The 19145-nt window shown below is 48.5% G+C and overlaps 1 protein-coding gene across 4 annotated transcripts in view; it reads left to right on the top strand.

Annotated features, from left to right (window-relative positions):
• Window positions 1-14739, top strand: part of zgc:77784 (uncharacterized protein LOC402947 homolog) — a 75535-nt gene extending 60796 nt beyond the window's left edge. Inside the window, exons 12-27 of one of the 4 annotated variants that reach the window (XM_036536142.1) lie at window positions 1-140; window positions 596-717; window positions 1073-1289; window positions 2155-2279; window positions 2397-2565; window positions 3666-3884; window positions 4470-4512; window positions 4768-4907; window positions 6269-6532; window positions 7018-7162; window positions 9825-10025; window positions 10496-10665; window positions 10956-11072; window positions 11317-11487; window positions 11779-11918; window positions 14127-14739. The exon at window positions 1-140 is cut by the window's left edge and continues 27 nt beyond it. In XM_036536142.1, coding sequence (XP_036392035.1) covers window positions 1-140; window positions 596-717; window positions 1073-1289; window positions 2155-2279; window positions 2397-2565; window positions 3666-3884; window positions 4470-4512; window positions 4768-4907; window positions 6269-6532; window positions 7018-7162; window positions 9825-10025; window positions 10496-10665; window positions 10956-11072; window positions 11317-11487; window positions 11779-11918; window positions 14127-14138 — 2395 coding nt within the window. In that variant the 3' untranslated portion in view covers window positions 14139-14739. Of the gene's footprint in view, window positions 141-595; window positions 718-1072; window positions 1290-2154; window positions 2280-2396; window positions 2566-3665; window positions 3885-4469; window positions 4513-4767; window positions 4908-6268; window positions 6533-7017; window positions 7163-9824; window positions 10026-10495; window positions 10666-10955; window positions 11073-11316; window positions 11488-11778; window positions 12719-14126 lie in introns of those variants that run through there. The other 3 variants (XM_036536140.1, XM_036536139.1, XM_036536143.1) reach the window with 3 other exon arrangements.
• The last annotated feature ends 4406 nt before the right edge of the window (window positions 14740-19145 follow it).

Below are 19145 nucleotides of genomic sequence, written 5' to 3'. Positions count from 1 at the left end.
CGTGGCTGACCTGGTCAAGCTGGAGAAGCACACAGTCAGCGGCCTCTACCCCAACACGGTGTACCTGTTCATCGTGAGAGCGGTCAACGCTTACGGACTGAGTGACCCCAGCCCCATCTCTGAGCCCGTCCGCACACAAGGTGTGTCCAGTCACGGCTGTGTTTGCTGGGCTCTCCACACATTACACTGCTCCGATGGCTGTCTTGTTTGAATGCCTTGCATGTTCTCCAGATGGATTAAGCTGCTGCTTCCAGAGACGACCACCAAATGGCCTCCTAACTTCCTGTGTTCCGTGTCTCATTTAGTTAATGTCCTCCCATTGTGTTAATTAGTTATTGATTTCACCTGTGTTTTCTGTTATTGAAGCCCTGCCCTTGGTCCACAAATTTGCTCAGTCATGAATTGCCATGCTTGCTGTGTGTGAACTCCTGTGCCAAGCCTGCTTTGCCTTCTCTCAAGTCATCAGCAAAGGAAACAGCATTTTCTTTGATCCAAGCCTTCTGGTGCCCTGAGTCATCTCTGCACTTGGATTTGCCCTGCTCCGTGTGGCAGGGTCATTTTGGCTAATGTGCGCTGTGTGTGTGTGTGTGTTCAGATGTGAGCCCTACCGGGCAGGGTGTGGACCTCCGGCAGGTGCAGCGCGAGCTGGGAGAAGTGGCCGTCCAGCTGCAGAAATCCATCCTTCTGACCGCCTCCAGAGTCCAGCTGCACTGGACGGTGAGTTCGGGAGAGTACGCGGGCAGGGAGAGGCCAATGACCTGTAACAGTTTAACACTGCAAGACCTGAAGAGTAGTGTATGCATGATAATAATACGTTTCTCCCGTAATAAATATGGTTATTGTTCTAAATTGCCTCTTTGTAAAATAATAAAAGGATATTTGGAGTTGGGGATAGGATATCTGCTTATTCACATACTTTCTATTTTAATGTAATCAATTTTTTAAAAAGGAATATTATCTATAGCACAGGAGTATGCAATACGTGTATATGTAATATGCAGGAAATATGCACTTATTGCTTCCAGATCACAAGCCCTTATAGTATATAGTATAGCTGTTACCTGTCTCGCAGGTGGACCGTCAGTCTCAGTACATCCAGGGGTACCGCGTGCTGTACCGGCCCGCAGGTGGGGCCTGGCTGGTGCAGGACGTGAAGGCTGCCCCCGAGCGCAGCACGGTCATATCCGACCTGCGCAAAGGCACCGAGTACGAGATCAAGATCCGGCCGTACTTCAACGAGCTGCAGGGCATGGACAGCCCAATGCTGCTGGTGCGCACGCCAGAGGAGGGTGAGTCACAGCACAGAGACCCGGGTACACCACCCCACGCTGCCTGCCGGGTCACGGCACCGAAACCCCGGTACACCACCCCACGCTGCCTGCCGGGTCACGGCGCTGAGACCCGGGTACACCACCCCACGCTGCCTGCCGGGTCACAGCGCCGAGACCCCGGTACACCACCCCACACTGCCGGGTACACCACCCCACACTGTCGGGTACACCACCCCACGCTGCCTGCCGGGTCACAGCGCCGAGACCCGGGTACACCACCCCACACTGCCGGGTACACCACCCCATGCTGCCCACAAACCCTGCAAGCTTTCACACAACAAGTAGTACTGCAGCGTGTTTTGGATTGTATTATCTAGTGACTGTGATGTATGTGTACCTGGCTTCCCTTAGTTTCCCGGCTGTCTTGTTTCAGATTTGCACGAGTTGATTTGTGGTAGGGCTTGAATAGTGTTGTGCTCACACTTACGGGTCTGTGAGTGTTGTTATCCTGGTCTGACAGTGTTGCTCGTTTAACTTGTACGGACACACTTCACTTCTCTTGTGCTGGAAGTCGCTCTGGATAGTCTGCTGAATGAATGTAATGTAATTTGGGTGACCATACGTCCTCTTTTTCTCGAACACGTCCTGGTTTTTGGACCTAAAACATGCGTCCCAAAAAGAGGACGTGTCCGGGAAAAAGAGGACGTATGGTCACCCTAATGTAATGTAACAAGACTCATGGAGTTGCATGCCACAAATGCGAGTTTTCTTTTGTCCCACATTAACAGTCTTTGTTTATTATCTGGTTATAATATCGTAGTATGTGTTCTTTCAGGTTGTCATAATCCTTGAACTGTTTCATAAATCATCATCTCTTGTTTAGTCCCCAGCGCCCCTCCGCAAGCAGTGTCCATAGCAAGAGTCCAGCTGGGCAACTCCTCCAGCATCAGCGTGTCCTGGGAGCCCCCCCCTGCGGAGGCCCAGAATGGTATCATCCAGGAGTACAGGGTGAGATGATTGGGCCAGAGGGCGGTGTCTGAGGAGAAAAAAACCCTAATTCTGAGCAGGGTGGGGGGAACGCAGGTGTCAGTATTTAAAACTCATTTAAATCTCTCCATCCTGCAGATCTGGTGCGTGGGGAACGACACGCAGGCCATCAACAGGACGGTGGACGGGACGACCCTGAGCGCGGTGTTGCAGGGGTTGGTGCCGGGGACGCTGTACCAGGTGGAGGTGGCGGCGGTGACCAGCGCGGGCGTGGGTGTCCGCAGCCAGCCCGTGGCCGCGCTCATCCGTGAGTCCCACACGCCGGCCGCACGCCGCGGTGTCGCGAGAGAGAGAGAGGCGCGTCCCATTGCTTCCTCCTCCCGCTCCGATGCTATTCCTCGGTCTGCCCTGTCGTGTGTGTTTCCCTGCTCACTGATCGATCGCTTCTGTCTCTGCTTGTAATATCTGCCCTTTCTTTTGTTTTTGGACAGCTTGACAAATTCCATGCAAAAACAGATTCATTTATATATCAGTAGGAGCTCCCTGGTAAAGTTTGATTAAGCATTAGAAATGAACCCCAGGGAAATTTTTTAATTGGGTACATCCAGCAAGCGGCAAAGTTAGACGGCTTTTTCAGGGTGCATTTTATGAATTCTTGGTGTATCCAACAGAGCACTGCATGTCCTTTAACTAGAGCTGTCAGAGGGAGGATATTGATATGACACAGCAGTTTTAGTTAGACAGTGCATTAGCGGAGCGATTCAACAATGCTGTTAAAATGGCTATAAAAAGCCTGTGTTGTTGCATTGAATCTGAAATGGTCATTTTGGAATTTGATTATTCAGATGAAGTTTTTACTCAGACGCAGTGGTGAAATGGTTTTAAAATGAATCCCCAGGCTAAAAACTCTGTGTAAGCCCCATATGTTTTGTCCTTAACTTTGTGTAACATGTTTCTTAGCCTTTTTGTTAATATCATAAAACTTTTTTGTTAATATCTGTAAGAATTCCAACTCTCAAGACAAAAAGGAAGGCAAAGCAATGTTTTATTCCGAAGCGAAAATACAGATCACAGTGTAGGCATACACTGGGTTTTGCAAGGTGAATCAAACACCAGTCATATAAAAATTCTGACCCCTCTCTATACCCCTTCAACTACAGCTGGTCTCCTGCAAGTTCTACGTTCCCTAATACCAAATGGTGCAGCTTTACCTGAACCTTTTATTCGCTGCGCAGCCATCTGAACTATCACTACCAATGTCTGAATCTTCACGTTGCCAAACTCGTAATATTGTGTAAAGAAGGTGCCAAGCTGTAACATTTACAAAACATTGGTGAGTGGTGGCAGGTTGAATAGCAGATTTTGATTGGCCGCTGAACGCCGTGCCCTCTGCACCGCCCCCCTCAGAGCCACCCGCAGAACAGCCTGTGGTTCCCGTGGCGACCGAGGAGAGCGTCAGCCTGGCGGAGCAGATCTCGGACGTAGTGAAGCAGCCGGCCTTCATCGCGGGCATCGGAGGTGCATGCTGGGTAATCCTCATGGGCTTCAGCGTCTGGATCTACTGCCGCCGCAAGAAGAGGAAGGAGTTGAGCCACTACACCGCCTCTTTCGCCTACACCCCCGCAGGTAACGGGCCCGCCCCTTACTGAGACTGTATCACCTTCTCCTTCACCTACACACCTGCAGGTAACGGGCCCGCCCCTTACTGAGACTGTATCACCTTCTCCTTCACCTACACACCTGCAGGTTACAGTCCCACCCCTTTAACAGTTGATATCGCTGCCTCCTTTGCATACACACCATTGCTGAACAGGTTTGCCCATTTAGGAGCTGATATCACTGCCTCTTTTGCCTACACCCCTGCAGGTAACAGACCTTTTTTTAAGAGCTTGTATGGCCTCCTCCTTCACTTACACCCCTGTGATTAAGAGGCCTGCCGCTTTAAGGCCTAATACAGACAGGGTGAAACATTCTGTCCATTCTGAATCTATTATATACACTTTTTTGCCTTGAACAGTGCAGTGCTGTTAATTTCAAAACCCTCATCATATGTGTTACAACTGTTCAAGGGTAGCTTTCATTTGAAGAAGAGAGATATTTTTGAAATAGTACAGCTTTACAAAAGATATCAAGTGCCATTTCATTCACATATGTAAAGAAAGAGTGTTTTGTATTGCAGTGTATTGCAGTGATCTGTTCTGTCTCTTGCAGTTGGATTTTCTCACGGTGAAGGACTGGGCCTCATAAACGGGAGGTGAGCTTTACCCTTCTGCTGGATCCTGGCCCCAGAGAGGGTGACGGGGTGATGGGGAAGGTGGCAGAGAGGGTGGCAGAGAGGGTGACGGGGTGATGGGGCGGGTGGCAAGGAGGGTGATGCGGGTGATGGGGCGGGTGGCAGGGAGGGTGATGCGGGTGATGGGGAGGGTGGCAGAGAGGGTGGCAGAGAAGGCTGGAGTCCAGCGTGGCGTTGTGCTGTAAGCTGTGCTTTTTTTCGCGCTCTGCTCTCCAGGCCTGGCATGCTGGGGACCAATGTGGGCAACTACCCGTGGCTCGCCGACTCCTGGCCCACACCCAGCCTGGTGCACAACGGCAAGGACTCCATCAACTGCTGCACCGCCAAGCACGACTCCGCGGAGAGATACTACAACGGTGAGACCTCAGAGCTGCCCACAGAGCTGCCATCAGAGCCTGCCTCAGAGCCGGCCTCAGAGCGGTCCTCATAGCTGGCCTCAGAGCTGTCCTCATAGCTGGCCTCAGAGCCGGCCTCAGAGCCTGCCTCAGAGCTGTTCTCAGAGCCTGACTCAGAGCTGTCCTCAGAGCCTGCCTCAGAGCTGTCCTCAGAGCCGGCCCTCAGAGCCGGTGTAAGGGCTCAGGCAGGGACTCAGTCGCAGACCAAGAGAGCTTCAGGTTGCAGGCGGGATTATAAATGACGGCAGGAAAGTTGCGAAACAAAAGCAGGCAGGGTCGAAAACCAGAAGGCAGTCCGTGGACAAAAACAGGGTCGAATAACAGAGGCAGGCAGGGTCAGGAACCAGGCAGGCAAACGATCAGGCAAAGGGACAAAACGGCAGGCAGAAAACGAAGACGAAGGGCAGGCAGAGTCAGGCACGGAGAATACGGAAATCCAAAAAAACTGCGGGAACGAAACAGGTACGAAAACGCTGAGACGAACTGGCAAACAAGACAGGAACAAGCAGGGTAGAAATAGGGCTGGGCTGATGAGGAGATGAGATGCAGGTGGGCAGGCAGGCAGGTGAAGGTAATGGGGCAATCAGGTGGGCGGGGACCAGGCGGGGAGCGGGGCGGGACTGGAACACAAGGAAAAACAAAAAGCACATGGACAGGGAAAAACAAAAACACCACAGCTAGGGGGGCGGAGCCCTGACAGCCGGCCTCAGAGCTGGCCTCAAATCCGGCCTCAGAGCCTGCCTCAGAGCTGGCATCAGAGTCAGCACTGCCTGAACAGCAACTTCTACACACACACCTCTCCTCCAGTCAGCTTTGATTCCCATCCCCGTTTTGATTTCCGGAGAGATGTTCACGAAGGCTGATCAGAACAAATCAGAACTGCAAACTGTGAGACTGGGCCCCCGGGGTGGCGGTCTGTCTGCAGATGAGCTGTGAATGTTGGGAAATGTTCAGAGAGGCTTTGCACTCGACATGAAGGAGATTCTTCAAAAACTCAGATGCCTTCATCATCGGCTCAGGCAGTTTGAGGTGTTTTGCCTCTTTATAGATGGTATTGGTATAAGAAAACAAATAAAAATATCACAGACCATTAAGCCTTTTGAAAAAAAAAATATTATTGTTATTATTAGTAGTAGAAGTAGTAGTAGCAGTAGTAGTATTTTAAAGTGAGTCTTTCTGCCTACTTTGAACCAACTTTTTGCGGGGGCAGAAACATAAAACACAAGAAACATCATTTCCTGAAGTGCAGTGGTAATGACAGCTGGTACATAACCTCATGTCCTTCTGACAAGCGTGTCTTAAACCACATCTTCTTCCACCAGAGGTGGGAATCTCCAACTACCTGAGCCAGACGGAGAAGTACAGCCAGGGGTCCACCGAGGGCCCCATCTACAGCACCATCGACCCCGCGGCTGAGGACCTGCACCCCTACTGCCAGCATGCCGCGCCCTACGGCAGCACTCCCATCATGCCCTTCTCCAGCCAGGCGGCCGGCAGTCCCGATCACGGCGGGGAGCACTGGACCCTCCAGCCGGGCCCTTCCAGCACGCAATACGCCCAGCCCGACCGCGCCAGGACAGAAAACGGTACGGCTAAACCCCGCCTCCCTGACCTCTGACCTGCCAGCTCATCGAATCTGCCATGACAGATAAACTAGTCAATACCTGCCGATATAGCTACACAGTGCTGTGATTGGTAACACTTCACACCACCGTGGGATTACACCTGTGCAGATACATACATAACTACCTTGTAATTACTGTCTAAACACATGTTGTTGGTGTAAATAGCTTTTACTGTATGGAAAAACCTCAAAACGCAATGTAATTACATTATTACTATTGTTGTTGTTATTGTATATTACTTACATAGTACTTACATGCGTAATTACATAGTTACAAGGTTATGTCCTTGTAAAGAGAGAGCCAAAAGGTATTTATAGTTCTAACCACAGAAATCTGCAGTTCAAAGGTCTTCTAAGAGAGAAAGGTAGCAGTGAGTGGGTGTAGAGTGCTGGCTGCCAACCTCTGATGCCGCTCCCTGTGTTCACCTGAGTTTCACGTTCCTACAGCAAAGCCAGTGAAGCAGAGGTCGATGGGGAAGGCGGTGAAGACCCCAGCCCTGAACTGGCCGGAGGCGCTGTTCCCTCAGCTGGCCTCCAGGGAGCTGGAGCAGCGGCCTGAGGACGTGGAGAGCGAGTGCGACATGGACCTGGGGTGAGACGCCACATTCTTCATCTTCCTCTTCCTCTTCTTCTTCCAGGCAACAGTGTGCTGTAGTCGTTAGGAGCAGGGCTTGTAACCCAGAGGTTGCCAGTTTCATTCCCCACTGGGGCACTGCTGTTGTAGCCTTGAGCAAGGTACTTAACCCATTATAGCTGCAGTAAAATATCCAGCTGTACAAGTGGGTAATACGTAAAAGTTTTAACCTATGTAAGTCACTCTGGATAAGAGCATCTGTGAAGCAACTAAATGTAAATGTTCTGAACCAGGGGCTTCTGAATGTGTTCCTGGCAGACTGCCCAGCTCCAAATCCAATTCACTTTGTAACATCAACAACTTAATCTGATGTTTTTTATGCTGAAACTAGAACTACAGATGCATGTTTTTAATACATAACAAGATGTGTTATGTTTCTGAGATCACACAGTCAAATGTAGAGTTTTATCCATATTTTGTAGCATATGTAAAATCAGAGCACATTCTGCCTTGTATAGTAAAAAGGCTTACTCAACGGGGAACATTGACCAACCAGAGCAGATTGAAATAATTCCAATGCCTTTGAAAGGTTTTATAATATCTAAATGTTTCATATCTTTCACGTTTCATTCTTTTAAGAACAACCGTTCTACAGTACCGTTCAGGAAGACCTCTCCAATGGGTTGGTCTTAGTGGAGCTTCTGTGGTTTGGATCTGTGATGCATGATAAAACTGTTGGAAGGCCGAGGCATACGGCACTGAAGTGTCTCAGAGCCAGATGTCAGAGGCCGTGGAGACTTCCCGTCACGAACCAGCCGGCCGCATTACGCACTGACATGAAGCGTAGCTGAGGGATCTTTTAGTCCTTCTATTGGCTGGAATCCTGGAGGTCCTCATTTAAAGGCCGGCACCTCGTACCCTGCCTCACCCCTCAGGAGGCACGTCCACTTGGTCTGATTCTCTCTGACAGGTTCCTCTGTGGGGGTGTGATGAAAATTGGGAGATGAAGCCTCCATGTCTGAGCTGCGACCCCTCCCAGCCCTGGCTCTGAGCCACAGGCTCGCTAATAAACGCTGCTTTCCTCCTGTCTCGGGTTGCACGTTAGCGCTCAGGCTGACAGGAGGTAACCACGTTAGCGCATGGACCTGGGTTGCCGTGATGCCATGGTGAAAGAGATGAGCTGTGCCCGAGGACTGACACGGGAAGATCAGTTCGCTGGGGTCCCCCCCCCACAACTCTCACCCCCATCTCTGCCACAGAAGTAGCCGCTAGCAGGAATGTAGTGTAAAAAGTCATGAGAAAAAAAAAACAGTGCCCTTAACTTTCTCTGACAGACAGATGGCATTGTGGAGATAACATGAGGCGATGGAGCCGTTTGGATTGGTCACAGTGCGCCGTGGAGCCGTTTGGATTGGTCACAGTGCGCCGTGCCGTGGCCGGGGGTAATGGCATTACCGTGGCACAGGGTGACGGCATTAGATTGCCATGCCGTGGCTCTCGGCGATGGCATTAGGTGACGTCAGGTCTGTGTTTTCTCATGCACCCCCTCCCCCGGAAAAGAGCCACTGTTTGCCAGCTTGTCACACAGAGCAGCGTAGGCAGGTTTGAGTTCTTTGGCAGGCCCACATTAAGGCTCTCTTGATTGACATCAGATAACAGTGTTGACCTTTACACCATCCCTCTGGCTTTCTTTATGTAAACAAACTCCTCGTTATGTGATGACATCATGTTCCTTCGTCTGTGTCTCCTCGGCATCTGTCTGTCTGACGCTTGTGCCTCTGACAAGAATCAAAACGTAGCTCCAAATATGTGCATCCGTGCCAAATATTTCTGGACAAGTGTATGTAAAACTTGATCTGCATATTTTTTATGTATTTAAATGTGATTTCCATGCAGTACCACTGCAGCTGCTGGACTGAGAGGATTGGTGTTTCCAGCACTGTTTTTTTGCGAGCTCATTTCCGTACCCTGGACGTCCTCTGTCTCATTTAGATCTACAAGCCACCGATGGTGCGGTTTAGAGGGCTGTGGCTGCCGGTGTAATTCAGCAGCAGACAGTGCAAATCGATACGCAGCTTGCCAATACCGATGACCCTTAGAGTTAAAGAAATTCAGGCATCATTATCACCGCATTAAAACAGATTACGCCCGCTGCCGAAATAAGAGAAAACAGAAAACAGGGCGTGCTGTGAGCCTGAAATCCACCCGCAACATTTCGCAGGGATCAGCGCTGCTGTTGCAGGAAATGTGCGGATGTGTTTGCACGCTTGTAGTTGGATGTTTGAGATGTGACTAGTTCTGAGGGATTTTGCCTTATGTGACTGATGATTGCCAACACAAGAGTAGGTACATATACGTGGCACATGCCTGGAAAACAAAAAATCCCACACAAAGGATCACAGTGGTGGAAGTGGAAGGAGCAATATTTATCTGTGCTTTTGTCTTTTACTCATCATCGCTTCAAACATGTCGACTTGCTTCTTTTGGTGTGATGTTGATTCATATCTGTGCCACTAAATATCTATGTTAACTAATCAGATGGACTAAATAAACCTAAAACCTGAACTGAGCACAAAATGAGACATTCAGGCCAGACACAGAGTAGACAGACATGTTCAGTTTGGGTCCCTCCTTGTATAAACACCACCCCCGAGTCTCACAACACTCCTCCTCCTCGCAGCTCGGATGAAGAAGAGGACTGGTGTCCACCCTTACCTGAGAGAACCTACCTGAGCGACGGTCCCCTGGACGGCGCCTCGTCCCCCGCAGTCTCCTACAGCCTCCAGTCCACCGCCACTCTCACACCCTCGCCCCGGGAGGACGGCCACAACCCCGAGGACATCCCTCGCCTGCACCACTTCGACATGCCCCATGTGGCACGGTAGCGCCTCATCTTTATGTGGTCTTTACGCTGTTTTTACATATTATTTCATTAGGAGACTCCTTCATCCAGAACAGCTTGCATGTCAGCCTTTCATGCAGTCAGAGATTTACTGAAGCAATCTGGGATTCAGTGACCTGCTTAAGGAAACAACCGCAGTGCCCCACCTGGGCGTTGAACTGGCAACCTTCGGGTTACAAACCCTGCTCCTTCCCACTTCCCAGCTGTATGTGGCAACCCGGCCAGTAAGAGGCAAAGCTCCGACCAAAAAAAAAATTGCTGATGGACAGAGACCAATCAGTGCACTGCATTTATTAAACATAGCAAAATAGTTTCTGCACAGCATAATATTCATCTTAACTTTATCTTCATTTAGCTGGAGTGCTGGACGTACACTGTCCTGATATAATTTTAAGTAACTGACTTCTAAGCGCATGGATGATTTGATTAGTCTTATCTCTGATCAACAGGAGGGTACCCTGCGGACCTATCCCAGTACCACGGGTCCCCAGCCCGCCCCTCACCCAGTCCGACCCCAGCCTGTCAGCCAATCACGGCACTCCCCACCACGGCAGCCACCGGCGAGACGGCAGCCAGGGGGCAGCACTGAGCTCAGACAGCACGAGTGCCTCCGGGACAGGTCAGTGCCCCCTTCTCACCTGCACCAACCTGCGCTGGCTGGCGCTCACCTGTGTTCACTATAGAAATTCAGCGCTTGTGATTCGCAAGAAATCACAAGCACATGAAACGCTTAAGCAAATGCTTTTTCCAGCAAACACGAGCGGGGATGATTGTCATGTCAGCAGACAAGCCGGTCCCCCCGAGCCGACCGAGGCCGGGCGATCAGACCGCATTTCGTCAGGAGTCAGATTGGATTTGTCATGCCTGGCACACGGACCTCTGGGTGACTCTTTTTTACCCCCCCGGCAGGCCGAGCTCGCGCCCCTTTGGCCGATGATGCCCACACGCCACAGGGGCAGAAGTCCAGGCCCAAGAAGAAGGGCTCCAAGGCCGGCCAGTACAGAAGAGAGCAGCTGAACCAAGGAGGTGAGGTCCTGGGCCGCAGGGTGCTGGGAGTGGGAGCAGTGGGGGGCGGGGGGGGGGGGGGGGGGGGTCACAATGACAATGACTGGGACTGGGGGAGGCAGGAGCGTAGCGAAGGACGTCCCTACAAGCCTTGCAGTCTTCAGGGTAGTAAACAGCACTGTGCTTAAACAGGATAGGCTGGTATGGAGATCCTCTGTGATTCCTCTAGGGGGGGGGATGGTGACACTGCACCCTATCTCCACAGACCTCCCCCCTCCCCCTGAGCCACCCCCTGCAGACGAGCCACTCTTGGCTGACTTCCTGGACTGTGGCCGGACATCGCTGGACAGAGACGGGATATCAGTCTCATCTATGGAGAGGAAAGGAGAGCACAGCGCCCACTACAGGAAGGGAGGAGCACAGCGACACAAAGAGGGTAAGGATGCATACAGCAGCAACCCATACACTTGTTATTGTTATCGTTAGCCCAGGCACTCACACACACACACACACACACACACACATACATGCACACAGAAGAACACGTATCCCATTAGCCCCTACACAGTCCTCCACCAGGCTGCCTCTGCTTTCTCCTGATCTTGTTTGGGGGGGGGCTGGGATTAGGACTAATCTATTTCTGAATATCAGTTGGATTTTGACTTATCTGGTTCTTGTTGTTCTTTTGAGTGACTTGCCCTCATCTGATGAATGTTGTTGTCTGCAGATGAAGATGTAATCCCTTACTGCAAACCCAGTTTCCTGTCCCGGGGACAGATGTCGAGCAACTGCTCCACGACAGGAAGCTCATCCTCACGCGGATCCACGGGGTCACGGGACCCGGGTTCAAGCAGGAAGAGGAACGAGGTGAACGTGATCCTGACAGCCGAATTCTGCACATTTTACAACTTTACATTTAAGTTTACATTTCTGTTCTCTCGGAGAAACTCTTATCCAAAGCAATTTACCAAGGCCAAAACGCAGTCTGAAGAGGTGGGTCAGCAGGTCAGCAGCCCACTGGCATGCTTGCTGTGTGTTCCTTGTTATCAGGGGCTCCTCAAACTCTGATTGTTATTTCATGCAGTGGTACTGCAGTCAAAATACTCTTTACCGCTCTCACAACGTCTCAGTCTTAAAGCGCTCAGATGTGGAGGATTGTATCCCACAGTTTTGAGTGGCAAGCTTTGAACCTCTCAAAATTCCTGTGACATTATTCAGTTACCGCCGGGGTTTGAGGGTTCGGTATCATGTTGCACGTCTCGCTGACATCACAGGAGGAGTGAAGAATAGCATTCTTATTGCGTGTGAGAGTCCTGCAGCAAAGGAATGCCATGGAGGAGACGCACTCAGATGCATGAAAGGAAATGTAATCTAATGACAAAGGCAGCCCAGAGGGCTTCAGTAACAGGTGTGTGCGTGACATGACAGATGGAGGAGGGGAAGCATTCAATCACTCAGTGTCAATTAGGACTCATATCTCTCTCTCCTTTTCCCTCTCCCTCTCCCTCTTTCTCTTTCTCTCTGCCTCTCCTTTACTCTCTCTCCCCCACTTTCTTTCTCTCCCTTCCTTCTACTGTATACTGACCCTCTCACACATTTGAAAGTAAGCAAGCACAGCCACACACACACACACACACACACACACACACACACACACTCACACATACAAACACGACATTTACATACATGCACACACATACATACATACATACATATGCACACATGTTCACGCACACACACACACACAAACACATCGAGACACACGTGCAGGGTCCACTGTGTAACCAGCACACCAGCACTAAACAGCATGCCATCCAGATCTAACAACAAAGCAAGCTCTTCCCCTCCTTCCCCAGAAATGTTCCGTTCTATATTTTTGTTCTTTTATTTATGTGTTATTTAGCCATTTTTTTTTCCTCACTGAATCAGACCATCTGAGATCACACTGAAAGAAACAAGCATGTGGTCTGGAGGAGTTCTTGGCAACAAAAACAAGTGTGCAGAGAGATGTATGGCGTGGCACTCTGAAGGGCTTGTTCTTTTAACATGAACAACAGACATAAAACCACATGAGTCAAACTGAACGTGTGAACCTCCAGGCTGCCGGGGTGTTGATGCAGACCAGAGCACTCGCGCAGTAAAATTTTAGAATAAACACCTGCTGTTACCAGTCCCAACTGCAAGAGGCCTGATTTTCACTGAAGCCTGGAGGAGCAGGCCCTGTCTGTGCAGGAGGCTTTTGCAGGAAGGCCAGTGAGATCTCAGAGGTAACTGGACCGTTCCCGTGGGTGTTCTTCACTAAAGCAGAGTTCTGCTGTGGGAACCAGGAGGTGTGTGGTTCACTTACCCCCCATCAAAAGCCTTGCACTCTACCCCCTGGGGTCTGACCTCTCTGGTTTCCACTGGGAGCATGAAAGGGGGGGTCCTCTCAAAAGGGGGCTGTGTTTTCCACGGGGACAGAGTTTCGGGTTACGCTCTTCCTGCCTCCTTGGTTGGCTGTGTCTGTTCCACTTGGAGAGATAGCCTGAATGGACACAGGTGAGGAATTGTGGGTATAGGGGCATTGGGGGCTCTCCCATGGAGATGTTTTTCTCCTGTCTTTGTAAAGCGCCTTATTGGTCTGACGATCAGCACAGCCCTCTAGATGTAACACAACATATGTCTAAGGCACAGAGGACAGGAGTATCAGGGTTTAATTCAATCCAAAACAGGCACATTCACCCACTTAATAAAGTAATACATTTCAGCATGGCTCTGCATCACTGCCATTGCAGGGATTCTTCATACAGTGAACCGGGCCAGAATAAAAGTTAAATATTGCATGAACATTGTGTACTTGTCTTCATACTGTAACATTATTCGACGATACATACCAAGGGTTAAAAACTGATATTTACAAAGAAAGCACCATTTTTACAGTGTAATGGAACATACAGAGATAACTCATAATTTTGTATGCTGGGGGTTGTGCAGGAAAATCTTCAAACGGTGTCGTGTCAGTATCAAAGAGAGAGAAAGGCACAAACACAGCCCACCCCCTGCTCTAATGCAGTTGTGTATCTGTTTGTGTTGCAGGAAGCCAGATAAGAGGAGGCCGGTGATGCGTGCTTCTCAGCGGGTCTGTGTCGCCTGTTTTTTTTCTCCACCCCCATCCCTTTCCACCGAAAAGGACAGCCTGAAGACTGGAGGAAGAGTGTACAGCATTATCGTCTGCTTTCTCCGATCGAAATGAAGGACTTAAAAGGGTTTCTGAATTATTTAAAATTCCCGGGTTTGTGTGCATCTGATCTCCTACCTCCATATGTATATATACATCTTTGTATGTTTTTATGTGGGTTCTGGGTGCAGCAGAAGAAATAGATTATATTGTATTTATAAGAAATAAAGAAAGAAAATGTCCAAAATGGTCTGATATTATAAAGTTAATGTTTGAATGTGCCAATTTCCTGTTGAAATGTATACCTTTAAAAAACCATAAATACAACTGCACTTTGGTTGAGATGAATGACAAAAAAAAAGCACAATGCATTGAGCTGCCAGTCAGCTGGCCAGAGACTCCAGAACCCTTCATTGCTCCGCCAGCATCGTCTGGATCTTCGTTGTGGTCCAATGAGAATGTTGTTTCTTGCGTTTTGTTTTTCTGTTTTTTTTTTTTTTTTAATTTTTAGAGAGAAAGCTTGTGACTCGATGGCCCTCAGAAGAGACTGTCCCTGTCATTTTTAAGAAGTGCTTCTAAACAGTGTAAAAAATGTATTCTGTTCAAACACCAAACTGATATGTTCTGTCGACTAAATTTTGGTATCTGTATTGTTTTGTAAAAATACAATAAAAAGACGTTTGTTAAGCTACAGCGGTGTATTCAGCATGGGAGCGGCCTCTGACGGATATTGCTAAAGCCCATTTTTCCTTGTTTGTTTCTCAGAACATGCCCCACTGGAGCTGTGAGATGAATTTGCCGTAAGATGTTTCTTTATAGATTTATTCATTAAAGCAGACACACTGACCCCGCGCCTCTGTAGACTATAACACAGACAAAGCACTGCTGGCGGTTTTGGAGTAGCAGAACAGAACTCCCTCCAGCGAAACGGTGATGAAAATCAGGGACCAGCGAGTGAAGAAGCCCTGTCTGAGGTTTGGGCTGTGTGTGGGGTCTCGGGAGAGTCTACACTGACTGAGGTAAAAAGCCGGCCCAGCGAGAGGGGTTTTCTTCTTTAAACGCCTCGGACTGCCTGACTGCAGATTACCCCTGGCGGAGCCGGCGATGAGGAGCGTGAAATTGCCTCTGACTGCATCAGTGAAAGTGGGGGAGAGAATGGAGGGCCCAGGCTCTCACAGACCCACCTGAGACAGGCTGCCCCAGGGTCTGCAGCACCCATTCACCGCGGAGGAGCTGCCAGTGATGGGGCTGCTAAAGCGTGATCAACTGGAGCAGCCACGGCAGCAGCACCAACATTATTATCATCATCTATTATAGTAATGATCACAACATAACTGCAATCATAATAATAACATCATAATCATAATCATAATCATAATAACAATGTTTGGGAGTTGGCCCTTTTCCAGGGTGGCTTGCATGCAGATGATTTGTGTACAGAACACACCGTGTAATAAAATACTGTTCAAAAAATATCACATGCACAATTCAAATGTCAAAATATACGCTGATCGCCTTGCAGCCCAGACTTGGAGCTGAGTGCACTGAAAGATAAGGAATGGGCATTTCAATATAATGATGCTGCCACCTTTTTTAACCGTAGAGGGGTACAGTGATGTAATGGTGTTATTCTGTATCTGAAAGTGGCCACCATCCTTCATTCATGAGAACTTATTTAGTTACTGACAGAAAATGCTGTCCCAAATTATCTCTGTCAATTTATTCATAGTATTTTTTTTTTCCCTCTGAGTAGGAAATAAATTAGAACATTAATAATGACTGCTATGGTAATGGCTTTGCATGTTGGGTGATATTCCTAACCGTGTGCCCCCACCAGTCAGGCATCTCCCAGACACTGGGGGGGGGGGGTGCAGGGGAAGTCCCGGGGTGGACCCTGTGCCCTGCTGGCTGGGGGGTTCTGCTTTTCCCCTGTTCTCATAAATCACAGCCCCACTCATTAGTGTGTCAACAAGGAAACGGCTAACGAGGTCAGCACATGGAATTCATTAATAATTATTACTGACTGGACAAAGTGGGATAATGTCTATGGGATGTCTGGAGTGTTGTTTTCATATTTTAAACGTGCTTTGCTATTTTATCCAAAAAGATCATCTTTTTATAGACCACTATCCAATAAACCTCTCAAATGCCTCCGGAGGTTTTTGAGCCCATAATTCTCTCATCGTGTGACTTCAGACTTAGCTTGGTCAGTATATGCGTAATGCCCCTCTTTTTGAGTTAAAAAAGTTTAATATTCTGGATACTGCGAGGATAATATGGAGGCTGTTAGCAAATCTTAAAGTCAATCAAATCTTTGTCCATCAAGTGGCAGTTTTATCAGGTGTAGAAATCAATCAATCAATGAACCTATCAATCAGTGGTGAAATTTCGCCCACTCACCTTAAAGACATTATCACACAACGCTTCACAGACATATTGAAAGAGAGCTGACAAATTATAACAGGTCCAACCTGAAAAGGGGGGTATTAGCAGTAACATTTGCTCTTCTAACAAAGAGAACAAACAAATGTGTTTTATGATGAATCAGAGATGCCGGATGCGGTAGGGCTTGAGTAGTGTTATTCTCGCCCTCACTGGTCTGGGAGCATTGTTAGCCTGGTCTGAACTGTTGCTCATCCAACTTTAATGGATACACTTCTGTTATTTTGTGCTGGAAGTCACTCTGGATAAGAGCATCTGCTAAATCAATGTAATGTAATCTAATGCAATGAATGAGGGCTGTTTGAAGATGCTGCTGTTTTTCAGTCCCGCTTTTCAGCCTCTTGGACAGCACTGACCCCGCCCATAGAGGGGGAAAAGATACTGTGCTCTTTGGCCGAGGGTCCCTGCAACCACGGAAACGCAGGGGACATGCTGCTTTAATCCGGAGTCAGCGGGATGTGGGTCACTCACGGCCGACAGAAGGCCAGCATCACACGGGCCTCCTCACTGAGACCCAACACCTCTCACCCGCACACAGTTCAGAGGCTGGGCCGGCAGCGACACGCCAGGCATGCTGGGAGCTCGGTTCATCCACAGGGCTAAATTTAGCTGGCAACAATCAGTCACTGTACTGATGCATGTAATGAGCGGCAAAAACTGCACCGAAGGTAGATGCAAAGCCACATAACGTGACAGAGCTTAGCATGTATTCTGATTCACAAATGCTTCATTTCACTGCAAGTCATATTGGTATCAGTGAGTGGAAATACGGGATGAATAATGTGGCAATATCTCTCTGACTCACGCTGATTTTTGTCTCCCCTTTTTGTAAAAAGGAAGTGTCAAGCACTGACCTGAAAAAGATTCGGCAAGATCAGAACGGAGTGACGTGGTTTTTCTTTTTATAGGAATCTGCTGGATGACAGCGACGTTAAAATGAAATAAATAAAAGCCAGTGAAATCCTCAAAGTGGAGGGGGAAAAAAAGAGTATTGCAGCATTCTTGCCTGATAAAGTGGGACAGTGGATTATGAAAGGGATATAAAAACAAGGTTTTTGACCAGCAGTACTGATCCTATCGTGTGTGGGGTTTGAGTGGCGAGGGGGGAGTGGCCTACTCTAACGTGTATATGACCACAGGAAGTAACAGCAATGTGAGGACAATCCTACAGCATTCATGGCAAACACACAAAGCAGGATTTTGGAGGACACTGATGCAAAGAATGATTTTGTGCCAAATCAGGGGGTTTACAATGATTCATATCCTCTCAGACCAATGCCCGGCCAAATGATTTGTGGCAGACAAATCCTGAGACAAGGGTTTAGGATAATCACAGCCGGAAAAGGATTTTGTGGATACCTCACCCAACCTTGACCTTTAACCCTGTCCTGCCATTGTTGTGTTGACCATAGATGTCCAATGCTGGTGGCCTTTTGGAAGCCTGGTGCTGTACCTTCACCTCCTCCACCCAGGCCCCCCAGATATGGTTATGGTTAAGCTTACAAGAGTCCCCCATGAAAAAAAAGATCTAATAATGAATAAATCCATATTTCTCATTGTAAGTACCAGTTTTCAATATATAATAAAGGACTTATAAAGTGCATAGTGGATATAACTTGGATAAAGTGGACATAAGTTGCACTGTATATATATCGTGATTACTTTTTCCTAGCAGTGGATGCTGAATTTTTTTTTGATCAGACACCGCCATCTAGTGGCTAGAAAATAAAGAAATAATTAAGGTGTGTGACGTACAGTGTACTGCAATACAGATTATTTTTCTTTACCTCTCAAGAGGAGTTGTCTTGTCACACAATGTCATAGATACCAGGTTAGTTATTAATAAGAAAATAACAGATGCTGGAGAACCGGTGATGACTACTTGATGATCTAATGATTACTGATACCTGGCATACATAACAACAAGTTACTTGGAGGATAGTACATCTGCTGTCACAATTACAAAAAAATGCTTGACCTTATAACATATTACGAAAGTTCATTATGAAAGAGCAAGGCATTTTCTAAACAAAGTTTTTAAAGGCTGAAGGGTCCAGGCATAAAAAGGCTCCAGCGAGGCACTCAGTGGCTAAATTCATGACAAAGCTTTCCAAAGAGCAAAGCAGGCTGGCAGAGGCAATATCACCCGCTTTGACTGACAAATACAGCCGCATTGAAGTGAAATGAGATGCCGTGCTCACGGATAATGCGGCCGAGAGGCAGAATATGAATGGAGCTCACGCTCACCCCCGATACCGATCCCTGGGGGACTCCGCATATTCATCCCCCAAGACCGACAACGGTCCGCGAAGGAGATAAGAGATACAGTTCATATCCCGCTGTATGAATGGATAATATGCAAGAAAGGGAGCTGTGTAAGTCACCTCTGGACAAGGGCATCTCCAGGGATGATAACTAATGTAATATTAAGAGCAAATTTTCTATCATATTTCCCTCGCCTCGGACCGAAGCAGGGCTCCGCAAAAGACTGAGAG

This window comes from Megalops cyprinoides, chromosome 9 (assembly GCF_013368585.1).
Source record: "Megalops cyprinoides isolate fMegCyp1 chromosome 9, fMegCyp1.pri, whole genome shotgun sequence".
NCBI classification, from domain to species: Eukaryota; Metazoa; Chordata; class Actinopteri; order Elopiformes; family Megalopidae; genus Megalops; species Megalops cyprinoides.
Note: the sequence above shows the minus strand (reverse complement) of the source record. Positions and strands in the feature narration are given on the sequence as shown.